Consider the following 21340-nt stretch of genomic DNA (forward strand, 5'->3'; position numbering starts at 1 on the left):
GCGTGGCAGCCAAGTTACCCTCAGCTTTCCTACCTTCCTCTTGGGTATCTCACATTTGTTCTTTTTCCACTCGCTCTCCCCAAGCCATCGGCAGCCCATGAACATGGAGAGGGAGCAGTGTGATGCTGTGAAGCTGATGAGCTGGTGACTGTGGCCTCAGAAACCAGCTAACAAGAGGCTCTAGCCAGTTAGTCGATGATCATAAATTATGACAAGAGCCTGTTTTTAAAAGCTGTCCCTACTCACCAGACCCTAGGAGCCTCCCATAGCTGTTCTTGTAGTCAAAAGGCTGCTGTCCACTTGAGGAATCAGAAGAGAAGGTTTTCTGCACCAATATACCGAGGTGCCACACAAGTATCTGTGAGAATATAGGTGATTTCCTTAGAGTTTGCTGCATTTTTCATCAAAAGAACCAACTTCTGACCCAACATCATGGTCTGCAAGAGCCTGAGCTTTCAGTCCAAAGTATTTCTGTGCATGGGCTCTAATAGGGGGAGAAGGATTTTCTTCTCTGCAGAGATTTGTCCACCCCAATTGCTGTCCTAATAACTCAGTTAATGCTGCAGGGGTGTGATTGTGTCACTAGCAGCACACCGGGGTCCTGTGAGCTGGGGAGTGGTGCCTTTTTAGTCCAGTATTTAGCTCAAAACATAAACACAACTGAAAGCACTAAGCACTGCAGGGCACTAATGGAAAGCACTGAGTAAATGGTGGAGAGCTCTGTTTTGGCAAGGGCTGAGCTAACAAGGCCAAGCCAAGCACCGCCACGGCCGTCGATTCCTAGAGGCAGCTGTGGCTGCCACGGCCTCACCAGATGCAGCTGTTGATCCAGCATGGCAGCAGCTGGAGGACCTGCCATGCCTTTGGGTCCTTCCAAATCAAATTGTGCAGCTATTGACAATAGCATTTCTTTTTTTTGTTTTTTAGAGCTTAAATAATGGCTTAAGCATCCTAAATACATTCAAGGCTCCAATTACACCATGCTACTTGCAAGCTTAGATCCTTGTTGCAGCCACTGGGGCTTCAGAGCCTGCCGGGGGAGCGAGCAGAGTCCAGAAGTGAAGTTTTGCAGCGTGCCCACTCGCTGCGGCTCCCCCAGCCCCGCCAGCCCCTGTGCTGGCAGGGGCAGCAGAAGGGGCAGGACCTGGCCGTGGTTATTAACACCAGATTATCCTTTCCCCATACAAGTCTAAACCTGTCTCAGTAAATGACTAATTGGATTTCATGTTAATAAAGCCTATTAGCTGCGTGTGTCTGGAGGGGCTCTGCTCTTTCCTGCCGTGTCCGTGCGCTATCACAGGCAGCGTTAATCACGTTAGCAGGGTGCTGCCGAGGGCTGCTGCAGTCCCGCGCTGGAGCCAGGGGCTGGCAGGCGAGCCAGTTTCTTAAAAATACGAAGAAGTGTGATAGGGGCAGGCAGGGAAGAGCTGCCCTCCAGAGCAGCTCCAGAGACCCACACAAAACCACCTCCCCCACGGCACCAGGGCTTCCCAGGGAGTTAACCAGGGGAGTTAACCACCTCAGTCCTCCAAAGGGCAGCTGGACTCTGACAAGAACCTCAATCCCTGAGTGTTGAAGCCTTTTCTAACTACAGCCGGGCAAGATTTGTTTTCATTCTCTGTGGCATGATGCAAACTTGGCCAGAGGAAACGGGCAGCTTCGTTTGGGGATATAATTAATGTAGCTAAGACTACCAACACTGCAAACACAAGCTGGTTTTAATTATGTTCGGGCAGTCTATGCAATGACAGCCTCCAACACAGCTAGTGCTTAGTAGTGTGAACCACACCGGAGAACAGAAATTTCTCATTCAGCTTAACAGGGCTCCAGCTAGGTGAGTCAAGACATGGGTGTTCCCATTCCCCAGATCAGCACCCATCCCATCCATTACCCACAGCACAGCCCCTCAACACAGCTGTCACAGGGTGAACAGCGGGACAGATAGAAAACCAAATTCCCTTTAGCAAGGAAACGTGCACAGCTAATGCTGGTACAGACAGTACTGTCGTCTTCCCTGAGCTGACCGGCATCACTGGGCTCTGCTGCCTTCCAAGAGCTCGACATCCCGGCACGAACTTACAACCACACAGCCCCATCGTACAGTGTATACCACTGCATGTTGGCTATATCACAGCTATGTACATACACAGTGCAGTCCCTATCCAGTCAAATGCCTGGAGAACGTTTGACAAGCATCCTTATAACTGCTGCACTGCCTGTGTAGCTATAAAGCATTATTTAGGGATGTGCTAGGTGCTTACTGTTGGCCTTCATGCTTTGCTGGAGAGACACTTTTGGAAAGTGCTTCTTTTCTATTTTTGCATATTGTATCAGAGACTCTGAAATATGTCAACAGTTAAAAACTACACAGAATAATTCTAAAGAGCTCAAAAACGTAACTGCTTAGGAGTGTTCACACCCTTAAATGCATGTGAATAGTACGACACAAATGAAAACAAAGCTGTACGAAACGTCTGTTGGATCATGATAACATTGTTCCTGAATTGTCCCCTTTAACTGGAAAAAACAAACAAAACAAAAAAAAAAAGGCAAAGGAAAATCTTGATTCTGTGAAATAGGATAACAGGTTATGCTTAACAGCATTAAACAATGGGATTTGGGGATTATCATACGCAATTAGAAATGTGACGTGGCTGTAGCTCTCTATGAACGAGCTGCCGTCTCTCCCAGCAGTTACAACCAAGGATCAGAGCACAGGGTAGGTACCAGTGCTGTTTCTGAAAGGCAGGTGAGCATCGCTTACAGGTTACAGTAAATTTTAAATGAGTTGTTAAAGCTCAGCAGGAACAAATACAGAGAGCCTCCTCAGCCCACCATGCACCAGAAAACCCTTTTATTTGGTTTCCAAACGGGCTGACTTTGACCTGAGCAGCCGTGCTCTCTGCGCTCCAGCAGGTAACCCCAGCTATCTTGCTCTCCTATGCCATTAAGGACCTGATAATGGCACAGTGAGTGACAGGCAGGAGTGACAGGGGTGCAGGCAGCCGTGCCCAGCATCCCTGTTTGCAGCAGACCCCCCGCCACGCAGCCGATACACCTCCCACCCAGGGGGCTGCGGTCTGCCCACAGCCCTGCTGTGAAATGCATTTCCAATGCCCATGGTTGCAAAGGGGGCACAGGGAATCACGGGGGGAATTTTGCCAGTTTTTTAACACCAGGCTGGGGGAGCTGGGGCTGGCGCTGGGTGGGTGGGATCCCAGTCAGAGAAGCAGCAGGATGGGATGGGCTGTGCTGGGTGGATCATGGCCACCCATCACTCCTCAGCACTGCAGGGTGGCTTGGGTTTGTGTCTCCGGTGATAGCAGCAGAACTGATGCTTCCTGAGCCACAGACTGAATTAATTCAGAGTCCCTGCCCGTTTCAAGCAGACAGCTGACAAAAAGCTCATGGGTAGGTGGGAAGGTGCCTTCAGCCCCGAGGGCAGCCCAGAGAGGGTCTTTTCAAGCAGCCTCAGCACCTGGCAACAGTGGCTGGGTCTGTCTGGCAGTTTGCATCCAGGTCCTACAAAGAGAAAACGCACACAACACTATGGTGTCAGAAATCCTTCTTTTTCATCTCAAAGCAAGAGCAGATTTGGGGGTATTACTGCATCAGCCCCGAAGGGATGAAGACCCTGCTCTTCCTGTGCAAGATGCACATCATCATGTGCTGTCCCCAGGATGCCCAGCTCCCCCAAATCTGCCTCATCCCCCACTTGCTTTTGGGGTGATTTCTCACAAGATGGAAGAGGCAGGTCCTGGGAAACATCTGCAAGTGAGTGCATTTGGAAATTATAGGGTACAATCCTCTGCTTCCTCATATCCTGTGAAATTACACGATGAAGCCAACAGTCCCAGCAGTTTAGCCTATGCTTCTCACTTGGGATTTTCAGAACCATTTAGTGAACTAAATACAATATTTCAATGCAAAACCTTAAGGGAGAAATAGAGGGTTTAACGTTTTTATCCATCCTCCAGTGTCAACTCCAAGTAGCTTTGCACTAAGCCATTTCTTCCTTCTCCACAGAATTAATACAAGTAGAGAAGAATGGCCTAAAGAAATGCTTCTCAATTTGCTGTTGCACTGATAAAAGCAGAGCATTTATGCTGTACTGGTAGGTGACAGTTACTGTATGTACTACAGGAAAATTGGGAAAAGAATATGTGGTTAATCTAAAGAGAATGAATAATTATTGATCTGTTACACTGCTCAACAATAAAGTTGAAGATCTGCATAGAAATGAATTTCCCATAATGCCTTTGCTGCTTCTATTAAACAACTAAGAAAGAAAAATCAGTTTAAGTTTCACCAAAAGCAAATTTTTCCAACCAAAAACTTGCTCAAGGTCACCCCCCAAAAAATTTTGCTCAATCTCAAAGCAAACATTGCATTTTCTAAACAGTTTTATCCCTTTGGAAATCATTCCCCTTTCTGTTTTAAATCTAGGTGCTTTTTTTAACAGAAAAAAAAAAAAAATTTTCAATGAAAAATCTGACTTCTGCTCTCATCTTTTAGTTTGAAATTGCTCTTCAGGGGTGACTAAAGTTCTCTTCCTCCAGGTCCTTCCTTCCCTCACCACTCCGGGAGTTTATCATTCAGCAGGAAAGTTTACCTGGCTCCAGCTCTTGACAGGACTGACCCACAGTCACAGGACGGTACAGCAGCATTTTCCCAGGTAATCCTCTGCATAGACTTGCTTTTCATTACCAAAGATATAGAAGGAATACGCCTTCCCTTTCCATTCATATTCAGTCCTATTGAGGAGAATTAGCTCAACACCACGTTTCTGCAAAAAGAAGGGGAAAAAAAAAAAGAAAAAGGGTATTTCTTTAATTACCTCTGATTGCAATTCAAGGCACATTGGTGTATGAGATGCATTTTGAGGTCTGTTTTATTTAATAGTGAAACTGGACAGGTTGGGGTCACATGTGTCGGGGAAGGACAGGAAAAGCAGCTGCAACAGGGCAAGCAAAACCAAACATCAGCTGATTTTCCGAGAGCAGAAGTTTTGGTGCAGGCTCACGTTTTGGGCTGGGAGGGTTTTAACCCCAAAGCAAAGTCCTCCTGGATTAGAGGGAACTGACTTATGGCCCGTGTTTCTTTGCTGCATTGTGTGATCACTGGACATGTCTGTTTTACACATGGATTTGGGGAGAAGAGGTCCCCACCTGCCACCCGGTATTTGATGCCCCTTGCAGCCCCTCTGCATGAAGCTCAATCCCCAGGGGCATCCCTACCTGTCCCAGTATCCGCGTCTCTTCCGACACTTGCATTTGATGTAGGGCAAGGCAGGACTCTGCGCCCCGCACGATGGGCTGGGGGAAGTTCTGCAGAGTCACCTGGCAGGTGAGAGGCAGAGGATGCACTTACAGCACCCAAGAGAAGCTGCAATAGGCATGCCTTAATTTCTGCCCATCACAAAAGACAAATGTTGACAGTCTATGTCCTCCTTAGCATATACTTTTACAGACTTTTTGGTTTGTTTTGTTTTAAAAAACAACTTTGCTCTAAAGACAACTATTTCACTCCTTTTAATTACAGTGGTTCATCTGCAGGACTGCGCACAGCAATATCTCAGAGCACTAGCACCCCTTGGCCCAGGAGGAAAAGCAGGAGAGCAGCACCCAAGGATGGTCCCAGATGGGGGCTCAACCCTCAACTGCTCCCACCATCACCAATGGCTCATCAACACCATCTCCTCTGGCCCAAGCTGCAGAGCCACATCTTCCTAAATCCCTATGGGTTGAGATTCATAATTCTGGTTTGCAGCTCAGGTTTGTCCCTCTTAATGACCATCCTGTGTACTTGTAGGTATTTCTAACATCTAGGCAGGCTCTAAGTGCCCACAAGGATCCAGTGAGTCCTAGGAACAGCCCCATGTTATACAGCCACTGGAAAACTGCTGTTATGTTTTTCCACTACCAAATAGTGAAACCCTCCTATATAAATTATATCATTTATATCTACTTGATTTCTGCATCTGAAAATTACTTCATGGTTAGATGGAAGTTCATAACTACGTCAGTGTGTTCTGTAGTTTCCGGACAAGTGACGGAGCTGCTGTGTTAATGCACATATTACCAAGTGGTGTTCATCACCGAAGAGCTGCTTCCCCATGACCTCCTGAAGAGGAACGGAGGAAACCCCTGGTTCTTGTTGACAACGTATTCAGTGACACTGTTCTTCCTGGCGGAAAGAGGGAGAAAGCTCTCAGCTGCCCTCGGCTGCTCTGCACCCTCTTGCTCACAAGCTGCAGCTGGGCTGCAGCGGGGGCACGCAGAGGATGGCTGCTTCACTCTCCCCTTCACCCTCTGTTACCCAGAATCTGGCTGCACTTTGATATTTCTCTTTGGTGTTTAGCCCCTCCTTCCCCATGAAGCCTGCTGCCAGGCACAAGGACGAGGACATCTTCCCACGCACAGGGGAGACGAGGACCGCTGGCCGCCACCCGGCCGGGGCAGGGCAGCCCTCCCTCCGCGTGCGGGCACCCGCGCGACTTGCACCGAGGAAGAAAAAGCAGCCGCAAGACGTGGGCGGTGAAGCACAGCCCAGCAGCACCTGAATGCCCATCAGGACATACAGACATGCCTTCTGAGGACAGCACTGAAGTGACCTAGTTTAGCATCCTGGGTTATTTTTATTACACACGAGTGCTCAAGACCTGAGCACTTTTTCTCTGTCTAATTCTACCAGCTTTGCACCTTCCCCCTCTCTGAATGTTTTGAAGGCATGTACTACAAACACTGTCATTTCACATTGCATAGCTAAGCGTAGCTATGCTCAGCTCCTAGCCAGGCAGCCTGGCTTACAATGCACTTTGTTTTCCTCTAAATTATAAAAGCTCCGCCTTTTCCTTGAACATCAACACTACCAGCAGCAGCACGAGTAGCCTGCTTGATCCCCAGAGTGTGGCATCATCTGGTGCAAGGCAGCACCGCACCCCAGGAGCCACCACCGCACCCCAGGAGCCAGCACAGCCCCCGCCTGCTCTAGCTGAAGGTGTGACACTGAGCCTGTCGCAGTAATGGCACCACGTTACAGGCTCCAGTCCCCGTGTGACAGCACAGCCAACCACCAGGCTCAGCTCCGTTTGGCTCCCGCTTACCAGGTTATGGTCGGCTCCCAGTGGCAGAGCAAGAGGCCCTTTGTGCCGCACCAGGCACAAGGCATCCAGCCCTTCCCATGGCAGGAGAAACGCCTGTGCAAGGAAAACCATGTGAATTCAGATGCTTGGTGTGAGTGGCCTTAAAGCACAGCAGAAAAGCCGGGAAAGCATGCCCAGTCTGCAGCCCTGCATCCCACTGCAGCTCACTGGTGCCAAGGGGCGATGGGTGAGAGGAGAGGAGAGGAGAGCTGAGCAAACAAGAGAGCTGGCAGCTAAGCACTCAGTTAACTCTAAAGGGGGAAAAAAATCCCTACATCTTGCCCACTGAATGTCTCTGCAGAGGAAAGAATAGATTTACAGATTACTTTTGACTGGGGAAACCAGGCATTAAAGTGGCATAATCCATTAATAACAATCTCCACAGCATGGGTGTAAAGCTAGCTGTCATGAAGGACCCTGCGTGTTACCAAGCCACCATGTCCTGGGGCTTCATCCATAGCTGTAAAGCAGATTGCAAGCTCTGCACGCATGCTATAATTTTCTGTTAGAAACAGGCCTTTTGACCCACTGCATGCTGCTGTGTACTCTTCATTTAGCTGGGTTTGCAGATAGCATCTATTTGTTCATTTCCACTGTCACAGAAATAATGAGATCCTAGTAACCAAGCTGCCACTTGGACTGGTATTTGAGTTTTTCTTACCTCATCCATCCTGTACCTTTACAATGTGAGCAATCACTATAAATGCCATTATTGAGAGTGTATCTGTCGCTTCCTCCGCAGAAAATACAGGTACTCTATACACAGAAAGAAAACAAAGAATACAAAATATTACTAAAAATTTTTCTCATTTCTAATTGCTGAAATCGATTTTCTGAAGACTGCTCGTTTACAGAGGCCCAGAGAGCGGTAGCTGCGTGCGCGGTCACACACGGACAAGCCGAAGCCGGCAGGGGCTGTTATTTAGCCTTGTGCAGGAAGCACACGCATATCTGCTTCAGGACTTACTTACATTGAGTAGTTCAGGAGCTTCCCCTGCCAGCCCTCTGCCCCACATGAATTTCATGCCTCAATTTCACCTTCACAATAAGCCTCCTATATTCAGTCAAGCACTTAATTGCTGAAAGTGGAGAGCTGCATGCAGCTTGCCTTCGGCAACATAGCTCCAAATGCCATTGACATTGCTCTGCAGGAGGTTCATAAACTCCATTAGCAGAAAGAGACCATTTATAAACAGGTATCCTCTGCAGCCAGTTTCCCCGTGCTGGGTGCTCCCTGCCGTCCCCTATTTACTCGTGCCGCAGCCAGCCGCACAGCTTGGCCCACCTCTGCCTGCTCGGCTGCCTGGTTTGCTGCTTGGACACTGGAGTCCAGCAGTGCAAGAGCTTCTCCTCCGTGAGCTGGTGCTCTGCAGGGCTCCTGGGACCTGCTGAGCACCCTGCTAGCCCTCGTCACCAGCAAGGGCAATTTCTCATGTATAATTTGACCCAGAGAACCAGATCTCACCTGCACATGCTGCCCCGAGGCTGTATTTGGGCAAGCTCAGACAGCTCTCCAGGAGGAGCAAGACCAAGCCCATCCTGTCACAAGGGTGACTGATCACCCATCATATCACAGTGCTTGTTCAGGCACACTTTGCTTAAAACCAGCTAGCCCAGTGAGCATTTTGGCGTTACTGATCCCATGGATCAATTATTCAGGTAGCTCTCCCAGGAAGAAGCCCGGCAGGGAACCATGCCCCCAGCCAGGACGAGGTGCTGTGACCACCTCCCCTACCCATTTGCCCCAGAGACAAGCCATCCCTTACCATCAGACGTCACCTCCTCACTCACACTGACATCTACCCCTCCAAACAGCTGAAAAACAGCTTCTCATGCAAACCCAGCACCAAAAACCAGAGATGACCTTTCTGGGTGCTTATTTGTACTAGAAAACGAAAACCTGAGCTGGCTACAGATGGACAGTTAACTAAAATAATATTTACAGATTACTTTCAGTGGGAAACTGGTTTATATTAGTCCTTATCAACACCTCAGCATCACACTCACGTGACGGACCTTCAGGCACGTCCTGACATGCTCTATTCCAGCCATCAGCACTAAAACCTCGCTATTGACGTTGCTGCTTTATCTTTCCATCTCAGTGAAACCCATACGAAGGGACACTGGCACAGCAATCTGTCTCTGTCCAAAACCCCCAAGAAAGCCTAACTGCATTTCTAACTTTATTTAGGTGCCTTTATTTGATGTTTCCTAATGCTCTTTGTTTCCTTGAGTAGCCATGTGAAATGTTTTTACTACATGACCAGGTTTTCAATTTTGGGTGTTAGTAGTTTTGACCCAATTCATTATAAATTGGATCTTGTTTTTCTCAAAGAAGATGGGGCCCGATTTAACTCCAGCTGACTAAATTTTCCAGAGATTTATAGGTTTTGAATCAGCCCCATAATCTTCAGTTCTTAAACTGCTGTACAGTGATTTATGTCTCTTCCCTCACAGTTTCCTCTTCGTTCTGAGAAACCTATCAGAGATGTACAGTAGCTTTCTCCACTCAGAAAGCAGAGGAAACTTGTTTCATCATCCCATATTAAACTCCCAATTTTGTATATCTTCCCCTGCCTGGGAGAACGATTGCAAAGACAATGCCCAAGAGACCTGGAGGAGACATCCTGCCTTGTTGTCTTCACACAAGAAAGTTCTTTGCTCATCTCACAGCTCAAAAAAGAAAGGGGATGACAATGGAGGTTAGCTGGTGTCTTATTTTTTCAAAGTATTTTTAAAATACGTGTGCTTTGTTCTCTCTCACAGTGGAGACAACATCTGGAGCAATTCTGCGAGGATCCCAGGCCAGCGTATCATTCCAGGTCCTCTGCACCTGCCGCATGGGGCACGACCGGCTCCGGAGCAGCTGGGACAGCACTGGAAGCCAAGCAGATGGAGCAGGGCAGAGCACCCTGTGCTCACCGGGAGACGTGCAGGACTCCCGCTGCCACTGCTCATTGGTAAACACCTTTAAACCCAGCTCACTGTAACCTCGAAGAGCAGGAGGCTCAAACCACCCGGCAGAGAGGCTAAGGGCTGCCGTGTAACACACAGGCCCCACACGTGCTCAGATCTAGTGCAGGCACTGGAAGGAGCAGGACTAAATCCAGCTAGAAAAGTCTCTTCTGTACAGGCATCTGCTGGAATACCTGCCCAAGGATGCTCTGGCCCATGGTAAACCAGCATTGAATGAGAAGATGAGTTGCTGGCCAGGTGTTCTCTCCAGACTAGCTGTGCTCACCCAAACGCCAGTTAGGATATGGTTTTCTGCCCGATTTTGTTTGTTTTATCCCAGGAGTAAAAATAGTTGGGCTTTGTTCTTTTGGGTGGGTACCAGTAATTTTTAATGGCAACTTGCCCATTCAAAATGCACACTTCAGACTATTTCAAGCAGTAAAAGCAGTTCTTTGCCAAAACCAAGTGCTAATCCTTTATCTGAAGCTATTAAAATACTACCATTAGTTCAAGCAGAAAAACAACGCTTCCTGCCAGAACCAGAGTTATCTTTTCTTATCATTAAGTCATGAAGGAAAGAAGCAATAAATATAACGGTACGCCAAAAAATGGTTGTTCTAATGAGTAAAAATAAAACTGTCAAAATAGGTACATGTAGCAGATACTTGTCCAAAAATACAGAACTGAATATAATAGTCCAGTGGGTTTAAAATGAATGCATGCTCTGGCATTTGCAGCTGGAATACCAGGATGCTGCTGGACTCTGGTCCCACAGAGGGCTCAGCGGGGCCATGGGCTGCAGCGAGTGCAGGCTGAGGCCACGAAAGCTTGGAGCTCCTCGCTGATGCACTGAGCATAGCCCAGACCCCAGGTGCAGCCCCTTGCAGGGCAATTTTCCAGGCAGATCAGGGACACCACACTAGTGTCTTCACCCACCACAGCCCTGTGGCACTGCCGGCCCATGTGGCAGAGCACCCTGTGCCATGATGAACACAGCAGAAAAGACACCATGGGGACCTCACATAGACCCTGTAGGTGTGAGGCACTGGCAGATGCATCTCGCAGTCAGCAGAGGGGCGTCCACGGCCATGTCCCAGAACCCTGGGGGCACCGCCATCTCCAGGGAGTCCACAAACCCTCTTGAGGTGGGGGAACAAGGCAAGAAGAGATACAGGGTGGTAGGGACATGGGGAACCGGCCTGGATGCCCCTTGGCACCCAGGGCCGCCTCTGCTGTCAATGGGGACAGCCACTGCCACTTCCATCACCCACAAAAGGAGAGCCCAAACCATGCCAGCTGCCTGGTGCTCCCCTCACCTGTATTTTGGCTGGAGCTCTTTCCTAAGAAGCTAAGCCCGGTCCCCCAGCTACCACCAGCTGCAGAGACTGGACACATGCAGGGGACCTGACACCACCAAATTCAGCAGACCCAGCAGGAGGAAGCACCCGTCACCCCTTGCTGCCCAGGCACAGGCTGGGTGCAGGGACAGAAGAGCTTGCTGGCTCATGCAATCCCCATGCACAACATCTTTGACTTTTTCTTTGGAGAAAGCCTTGCTGAGTCACCCAAAGTGCAGGGAGAGGGGCAGTTTTGCCCTGTCCTGCATGGCCCCAGGAAAGTCAGCTGCCTGCTGCCTGAGGATGTCGATCCGCTTACCCTCGTAGGGCTCACTGGCTGGAAGAGTGCTCCTGCTCTCAGTGAATGTTTGCAGCTGGTACTGGCAAAACCAAATCAGAATTAACAGTGACAGAGAGCCTGCTGGAAGGGGACAGAACTGCAGGCTGACCCCCGCTCCCCACCGACACCAGCATGCACCAAGCTTCACAGGACTGGAACCAGTTCCTGTGTTGCAACCACCAACTGCCTGCTGCAAGAGCAGCAGCTGGGAAAGAACAGAAATCAAAACTGGCTCTTGTTTTGCTGAAAGGCTGCCTCCGTGCAGGCCAGCGCATGGCTGTCCCTGTCCCACAGCGGGGTGGCAGCAAGTGTCCTCTGTCCCCTGCCCCATGGGCTCCTGGCACGTGTGTTCAGTCCCGTGATAAACGCCAGAGTCCTGTGCCACGAACCACAGCCTGTGCTGACCTCTGCAGAGTCTCCTTACACTTACTGAAGAAAGCAATGTGCAATTTTTTTTTTTTTTTTATATTGGAAGCATAACACAAGCTGAAAGTTCACGAACTTTTCATTTTATATTACACATCTTAAAAACATATCTGAAGTAATTTCTTAGTGCAGTGGGCTGAGGCATAAATCTGTCACACAGTTGTGCGTACTAACATCACCTCCTTACTCAATATGTGTTCAACACAGTCAGGCTCCATGTGTTTTGGTGGGGCAGTCCTGTAGCAGCATTTGCTGGCTGCAAATTGTATGAAGGCATCTTTGGCTTCATCCTCAGAAATATGTAAGATGGGGGGGGGGGGCGGGCCACGGGGATAAAAAACAGGTAGTTTGCAAATGCATAGTTGATATGATCTCCTGGAAGATTTTTAATCACAAGAGAAAAAAACATTAAAAGATCAGTCAAAATTCATTAGCAATTTCCATGCTTCATTTAAGGTTGTCCATGCAGAGATTTTTTTTTATAGGCTAAATAGTTGTGATTTTCCCTAAGAGCAAAGCCCCCAGCCTCAGCAAAGAGCTGGTTTAAAGGTCTGTCACTAAGCAACCAAAATTCAGTGCACTTGAGCGCCCATTTGCTTGTCATCACCCATTACGGCCCTTTGCATAAGCAGGGCTAATCTCACCCTTTGGTTTTAACGAGAAAGCAGGCAATGTCAGAGGAAGTCGCTCAGCATCTCCCGCGCAGGGGCACTGCCACGGCACTGGCACCGCCACGGCTCTACGGCCACCATTTCACTTTCCATAGGAGGCAAAAAACGCCGTCTCATATCTTTGCAAATATTTCCACAAGAGATGAAAAAGATGCTTTACCTCTCTTCTGCTTGAAATGCCACAGTTTTTGGAAGGGATAGAGTGGGAAAGTGTTCACATCCTGGAAGGAAACAGGAAGGCAGGATCGCTGTTGGCATTTACTGACTTGCAGCACTACTGTTTAATGTCATGACAATGAGCCAAGTTCCCTCTTCTAGAGAGGGTGATTTGCATCCCTTACTCTTCCCTCGCCTTCCCCCTGCCCTTTCACTCTCGCTCGCCATTGCCCTCGGCCCTCACAAGCTGTGTTGTCCCCATGCGATGCTGCACTCACAGCAGGTACCTGCACGACTGCCATCTGTGCCTGGCCCTGCGTCCACCAGCTCCTAGGGGGATGCGGAGGCCTCCACACCAGGATGGGGACAGGGAGCCGCAGAGACACCTGTGTGAAAGAGGGGCTCAACAGAGGTGACATCTAGAAACACTCCCAAAGCGCAGTTACAAATTGCCACTGATTTGCAAGGAAGAAGGGTCCCCAGGAACACTGCGAGTAGCGTGTGCGGTATCTGACACGGCATTTAACACTCCAGATGATGAGGTCTTCTGCAGTGCTTCTGCACAGAGGGTCTGCAGTGCTTCAGGCTTGTGGGCAGGATCAAACGAAGGGGAAGGCAGGTGGCTGGAAAGCAGCACGCAGCCACAGCAGAGAACAAAGGCAAGTCCCAGGCTGCCTGCCTTCCCAGCTTTGTCATCTCATCCGCTGCTTTGAAATATTGCATAGATGAGAAAAAGAAATGGATCTGAAAATGATCTTCCAGGGGAATTTGTTCAGGTGGATTTGTCCAGCTCACTGCTCTTTTATCAAAATCAGTTGCCAAACTAAGTTATTTTGGTGGCGAACAATCTCCTCCCTGATTTCAAACTCACTCAGAAAAGAGCCTGCTGTGAATCAGCCCACTCCTTCTAATCATCTGGAATAATGTCACTGCTATATCTCGGACCTGCTTTGCCTCCCAGCTCACTCTGAGCTGCAGCATCCAGTGCCAACAGCACATGCCCGTGCTGGCGGGAAACACCAGCTCTAAAAACTCCTGCTTTTAGAAGAAACTTGCTGTTTACACAATGTCTGCAGCACCCATCCAGCAAACTCTGTGTTTCGCTCCGCTGTGGATCATGTTGTCAGACTTTTCCCAGTTCCCGGTGTTGCACCCTCTGTCCCTTCCCGCCTGGACACCGGCCCAGCCCTTGACCTTCCTGAGCTGTTCTGAGCTGCTGCCAGGGTACGGCTACTGCCGGGACCGTGGGGGCACAGGCAGCTGGGCGCAGCCCCCCCTCCCCAGCAAGCCCTGACACCCGGCCCTTGGGCAACCAGACCACGGAAGAGGGGATGCTCTGATGTTTGCTCCTGTTGTAAAACCAGAATTTCACAATGTCACCTTCCAGTACACAGTGGCAGTGGCACCGGCCAACCAGCACTCTATAGCCCTTACTGGCAGATCAGCGCTCTGTACCCCGTCCATAGCTCAAGCTGAGAACAGGCGCAGCAGGACCGTCCGGGGCAGCCGCTCTGCAGAACGATGCTTCGGCATCAGCCCCATCACCCACGGAGCTGCCGGTGCTGCCCATACCTGGCTTGTCGGAGGGAGGAGAAGGGGAGTCTGGGCTCCCACAGCTCACCAGACCCACATTCCTGCTCAGAAAAATGCATACATAAACCATCACAAATTAAATCTGTTCTGGAGGGAGGCAGGCTGGGTGGGGAAGCTTTAGATCCATCTCTTCTCTCCTTCAGAGTGGCAGCACCAGTGAGGGGATAATGGATCTCAGCAAAGGAAATTGGGAGAAAGTGATCTGTTCTGTGATGGAAGGGAAATGAAGGAAAGCAAATGCATCGCCATGAGCAGCCCATATCCCTAGCTGCCCATTCTTTTTCATTTGGGAAAACATCCTTATTATTCTGTTTTCTACTAATCCATTAAGCCTACCTGAGCTACAGTGACATGATCAAGTATTACCAGAGGGGACACACAAAACCAGTGACTACATAAAACCTCCTCCTTGGCATGTGCTGGGTGCCGGATCCCCAGCAGAGCAGGGAGCAAGGCTGGGGAGCAGGCAGGACCCCCACGCTGGGAGGGACAAGAACCAAATTCTCCTCTCCCATGCCAAAGTCAGGGCGGCTGCCCAGGAATCAGCAAGAAGAGATGATCTGCTGCTGCTGAATTGACAACGTGAGTGGTAAAATGTTTACTCAGATTGCTAAAAATGCCATGCGGGGATTCTCCAGTATTTTGGGTGCTTCGTGCTCCCAGCCAGGCTAACAGCGTTGCGGAAGGGTTTCTGGCCAAGCAAGGAAAACACAAGCGTGCAAAGACCAAGAGATAACTGGGGATGAAGTTTTGATTTACATTTCATTCTGATTAACTAGGAGAAAACTTTTGCAAAACAGATCAAAAAGACTGTTTAAGAGACAAGAAGCATTAATCTGGATTAAGATCAAGTCAACACAGGCTTCAATTGAGATCCACTGATTTACATCATTTCACAGACTAACCACCTGAGTCGCAGAAAGTCTGAAATGCTTTTAGAACTAGTACAATGGGGCATTAAATAAACATTAAATCGACTCTACATGTGCAAATGTACTAATTCTGCCTACAGAAGAAATTCAAAACTATTTTATTAAGCAAAAGTATTTGAAGTGTTTAAAGGTTAAGATGAATTATTTTATCCAATATGCAGACACATGTGCTCATATTGTGTTTAAGCATCCCTCAAGAAGAAATGCAATGCTCTTCCATAAGAAGGGTGGACAGCACTGTAGGAACATTGTTCTTAGGTGCAGCTTTTATATGAACTATGTTTTATAATTTTTTTTTAATGAAATTGGGTGCCATATAACGGACACAATCACAATTTATTCTTCAAAAACACATTCTTTCATGGGTTCATAATGGAAAATTAGGGCAACGCTTTCATTCAAGTGAAAATATAACCTCCCCCAAAAGTGGGTGTTTTACAGGCAACACCTTCAACAACCATATTTGAAATTATGGCTATCACTTTACAGAGCTACTTTTTTCTCAAGCCTCAAAAAAAATAAATCTGTCATATTTAATCCAAAATGGATTTTATTTTCCCAAGCAATAAAATCCATGAAAATAGGAGGTCTTGGTGAAAACACCTTGTAACTAACTCACACGCACACAACATGGAATGAAAGCATCTTTAAATGCCACATGAAGAAGAGCAACATTAATAATGTTCCCAGTTAACATCCACTCCACCTGGCTTTTCAAAAAGGAAGGGAACAGTATTTTCTCCATTTTTAGCCCCAATATGAAATATTAACAAATGTTCCCCGAGTTGTTTGTTGAAATAAACCTCCTGGTTGCCCTCTAACACAGCCTCCCTCCCTGCCTGCCTGCGCTCTGAGTTGAAGCCGCATCGTTCTCTCCCTGGTATTTTCAGCTGTGCACTTTTCCCAAAAAATAGTATCTTTCATCTTAAAGTCTCACCTGATCAACGCTTCTTTCTCCATCGCTGTTAAAGGACACAGCTGTCATTGGCTTGAGAAATGAACGCCTCGTGTTGGTGCTTGGGGCTGGAAACCCCACGCCAGCGGAGGAGGCTGCATTAGCAAGTGCCTCCAGGCTCCGACGGGGCCCTGCTGTGCTGCTGGGATTTGGGGTCCATAAAACGTACGTACTTACACCCTGCTTGCGGAGGGTGAGGGAACCAAAAGGAGAATTTGCCGCTCTGCAAACAGGGCGTTGCCAGGATGCTGGGCCCTCTAAAAGGACCGTCCTCACCAAAGTCAGAGGTAAACTCTCCTCTGCTTCAACAGAGCAGCTCAGGCTCTAGCGCTCGTGTCCACTGCGCCAGCATGCAAACACACCTGCAGAAGGCCCAGTTTGAAGACTGAAATTATTGCAGTTCAGAGAATCGCTTGCTTCTCTTTTACTGCCTGCACACCTACACATCCAGCCCTATTTCTGCCAAAGACAGACGCAGCACATTCCCCCGGTGCCGCTGTCGGCCTCTCTCCGTCCCCTCCTAGTGAGCCCAAAGCATCTGGCCAGCTGCTCCCGCTGCCCAAGCAGGCAGAAGCCGGGATGCTCCGCTGCCTGCTCTCAGGAGAACCTGTCCGTGCCAGGCGTGCGGAAACCCTGGCAAAGTTTGGCTGCTTTTTCCAGGCGGCAAATCCACCAGAGCCGACTTTCCCCCGGGAAAAGCGGAGCGGGGCCGGGGTGCTGGGGGCGGCCCCTCACAAGATGGCGCTGTCGCTCCGGGAACGGCCGCCGCCGCCCCGCGCTCGCTGCTGGAAGGCGGGATCACCCTCGTCCTCCTTCGCCGCTGCGCTTGCTATGGTAAACTAAATACACTCCTCTTTTTTCTTTTTTTTTCCTCCCCCCACCTCGTAGCTCTGCGGAGCGATTTTTTTCCCCTACAGTGTAATCACGACGCCCTGAAATAATCATGGAAAAAGTAACTAAGAGCATAAATCAAAGAATGATATTGAAACGCTCCTTGTTTTAAAAGCTTTGCAGCGCTTGCCCATAAATGCATCTGAGCCCGGAGCTATTCGCTGCAGCGGTTTGGGTAGCGCCGACAGCGTTGCCCAGGGACAGTGAAGTGACAGGCAGAGGATGCGAAGCCCTCCTGGCCTCTGCAGTCAGTCGGGACCTTGAGTCCTCATCTCCATTTTGAAAAACATGATGAAAGATTTAAAAGTTTGACTTCTTTCTGAACCAAAACAACCTCTAGATTCCAGAAAAAATGTCAGTCAAATATTTAGGCTTTTCACTTTGTGTTACTTGTTATGTAAAGTACAAAATTCTGTGCTTTGAAGTGGAAAAATAAGTTCCAAATCAAAGTTTGAGATATTTTGATAGCATCCAAATCCCCCATGCCCAGCTCCTACGGTCTCCCATACTTTATTGATCCAAAACAAAATTCTAGTTAAATAATTCCAGTTTGATAAAATATTTAAGGCTGGCATATCTATTACCAACATTTATTTTTTTGTTCAAAGCTCCTAGGAGTACATCTGTTCTTCAGTCACCTTTATGAAATATTCCTTTCACCTACTTTAAAAAGTCTATACAAACACTTATGAAATACTCTTTATTTTTAAAAAGAGTTCTGCACAGGAGAAAATTTAAACTCTCAGTCCTTACTTTGCACACACTCAAAGAGATTTTCTAGAGCTCTTGCACCAACCACCATTGCATTTAAACCGTCCAAAATAAAGTCAGGAGTGCTTACAGATGTTTCCCCCATCCCCCCTGTTATTTTCTGTTTTCTAAACCAAATAGAAAATGCCCAATCATTAGTTTTAGGAGGTATACAATGCTGCGGTTGGCATCAGTTCATTTGTAATGTCATAGTTCATTAATGACATTTTTAAAGAAAGAAGAGCTGTAGCCATGTCCACGTAGCAGTCACAAGGAAGGCGAAATATGCTGCAAACACTGGACTCCCTGCAACAGCAGCACAGCAAGTGCGGTCACATTGGAAATCTGGGCTTAAGGATTGCTGAAATCAATGGATGTGTCCCACCAAGCTGGGTGGGTTTCACAACTAGGACTCTAGGCTTACTTCATCCTCTCCCCCCTACTTCTTTAGCTTTATAATAAAGCTTTTTCTTTTTTAAAAAAAGGTTTGAACACTACCTTCATCTAAGCCAGAGCTGAGGTTACCGATGACTGTCAGCAAGTCAGACAGGGCAGCCGCGTTGCTCTCCGCATACCATTTGCGGAGCAGTAGCGAGAAACCTGCCTATAATCTATTTTGAAAGATCAAGGCAAGAACTAATGCATGATGCCATTTTATTATCGAGACTGGCAGGGTACAAAGCTACAAAAGGAAATTTGTAGTCATCTTTACTGGACTGCAGCCACAGCCTCAGTGGAGCTGCTTTTGATCCACTGTGACTATCTTAAACCCAGAGCTTTCATTTCCAGTGATCCAACCCTACTGGATCTAACCCTACTGGGACAAGGCCAGGACCATTTTAGCTCATGAAATCACATATTTTTTGCTATGGGAAGACAGTTTTAGGACCTGTCTCCTCATCTTCCTTCACTCATAAATGCTGAAGAAATGAAGATAAGGCTCACTCCCATACAGAAGAGTTTTCTGTTGCAGCAGCGGTTGTGGAAAAAAGTTAAACACCTTACTTCGGGGTCAAATTTGCTTTTTCACTAGTGATGAAGCTGCGACAAAGAGCCAGCGAATCCCCCAGAGGCAGGCAGTGGTTTGTGACCTGTGCTCAAGCCCCAGCTCTGAAATCTAGCCTTGGGGTGAGGCACCTGCCGAGTTCCCTCTTCTCTCCTGGCTGCACTGCATGTCGACTCGCCCAGGGCAGCGAACCTGACCCATGGCTCAGCCCAGAGCACCGTGCTGTGGGGTCGTGGTGGAGAGCAGCCCGTGGTGCTCTGAGGAAGGATCCTCTGTCATGGGATGGAGCAACCACACCTCAGGGGAACTTTCTGTCATATGCCATATTTTCATCTCCATGCACATGACAGACAGTTTCCCTTTCCGCAGGTACTTCTCCTTTGTAGGAGGAATTTGCTTCGTGATTTGTCTCTGAGACTGCAAGAATAACAAACCCAGCGTAGGCAGCAGACCTACAGGCACCTGCAGCAGACCTCTAAAGCAATGTGTACAGGGCTTTGTGTGCCCTCCCCACCCCTCTGAGGAACGTATTTTTCCTCATTTGTGCACAAACCATGACTGTGAGATACGCCATTTCCCTGGGAAATGAGGGAGGTGGGTGCAGGGCAGCACCCTCCCCGCAGGCTGCGATACCCAGCCTGAAGCTCCTGGTGTCTGGCCGGGGTTGACATGCCGCTGCCCAGCGAGGTCCGCCAGCTCAGGCGCGTGCCGCATGTCCCCTCCATCTGCCCGCACAGGCATGGAGCGGCGGGCTGCACCAGCACAGGAGCTGCCACTGCCAACCAGGAGCTGCCTGGCCAGAACCATCTCACCCTGCTCACTCATTCTCTCTTTTGGCTCATTACTGGTTATCTTTGCTTTGCAGATTAAAGTTTTAAGTCTGTTTGCTCTTGACAAGTAGCAATCTCCCCTTACACATCAATAGTCACAAAGCAGCTGTTGCTCAAAACCCTTTTCTCCGCTGCCTGGGAGGCTGTTTGAAGCACTCCAGCAGGGAAGGACAAGGAGGGCAATGCAGGCACGGTGTCTTTCCCTGTGCTACAGTCTGTGCACCCCCCGAGCTGAGCCATGCTCGCCTGCCCCAGCACACCAGACCTGGGTGCAAGCTGAGAGCCGGTGCTGCGCAACAGCATTTGGGGAAGCTCAACACAGAACAGGGTTTGGGAAATTGATCAGTGGATAAATCTGGAGAAAACAAAGACCTTTTGGATGCTCAAGGGTATCATCTGCTTGTGGCAGGAGAAGATTTGAGCACACCTGCCAGGGAAGGAGGGCTGGGGATCAATGATGCTGAGGATGCCTGAGGTCTTCCCTGGAAGGCAGAGGTGATGCAGCCCAGCTCTGAAAGCTGCAAACCATTATCACTTCTCCTGCCTCTGGTCAAGATTTGATAGCTCAGCAGCTCTGGAAACCATGCCAACAACATAGATTGACAAAAAAAAAAAAAGCAGCATTTGGCCCCGAGTCCCTCCAATATTTGTTTTTACTATAAAAGGAGAATCGGACTGTAGATGACACATGGGTTAGCTGATTTAGTTACACAAGTAACTGGGAAAGCAGAGTGTTATGTTTTCAAATGCCCTTTTCTGCTTTTGACAGTTCAAATTCTTTTAAAACTTCACCTCAGGCTACACGAGTTGTTCTGTCTCCAGACCTGTAGCTATGCTATTTTAAGCACTAATAAGCACAGTCTCAGTATCAGGCGCTGCTCATCTCAAAGCATCTCCATCCAACAACCACCTTGAAGAGCTTGTCAGTAAACACAGCTCTTTGGTCTTCTGCATATTCAAAAATATTATTCTTCTTAAAGGAACAAAGCCATACTTGTGGCCACCTAGGTTTGGAAAGGAAACCCAGTAGGGTCCGACTGAGGATTTCCTTCATTGTTCTCCTGCTGCGAGCACACCACCAACCCAGCAGCCCAGGTTACCGCCTTTCTCCTCCTCCTCTCTGCATTTCCCAGGGTAGACACTTTGCCATCATAAGTTTCTGCTTCCTAATGACAACCTGGAGGCAAGCAGTGCTTGAGAGCAAACCAGGACCTAGTGCAGCAGATTTCAGCTCTGCTTCCAGCAGGTATTAGGCTCAAAGCCTCAGAGGGTTACTGTTATTATTTTTATTTTACAGCTATTTTACAAAGACTACCAAATGATAAAAAAATACAGCCTCAAAAGCAACAACAGT

The 21340-nt window shown here is 48.5% G+C and overlaps 1 protein-coding gene across 1 annotated transcript; it reads right to left on the reverse strand.

Moving 5' to 3' along the window:
• Positions 1-4645: 4645 nt before the first annotated feature.
• On the reverse strand, positions 4646-13257 carry LOC309594841 (protein SSUH2 homolog; the record flags this gene model as incomplete). Its single annotated transcript, XM_082321245.1, is given in 12 exon segments — positions 4646-4786; positions 5238-5339; positions 6082-6137; positions 6140-6186; positions 7106-7198; positions 7420-7439; positions 11122-11177; positions 11180-11236; positions 11756-11816; positions 12373-12511; positions 13034-13094; positions 13215-13257. Coding segments are annotated over 12 exon segments (876 nt in total).
• Positions 13258-21340: the final 8083 nt, after the last annotated feature.

Source organism: Platalea leucorodia (assembly GCF_965183815.1).
Source record: "Platalea leucorodia genome assembly, chromosome: 9".
In the NCBI taxonomy this organism is placed as follows: Eukaryota; Metazoa; Chordata; class Aves; order Pelecaniformes; family Threskiornithidae; genus Platalea; species Platalea leucorodia.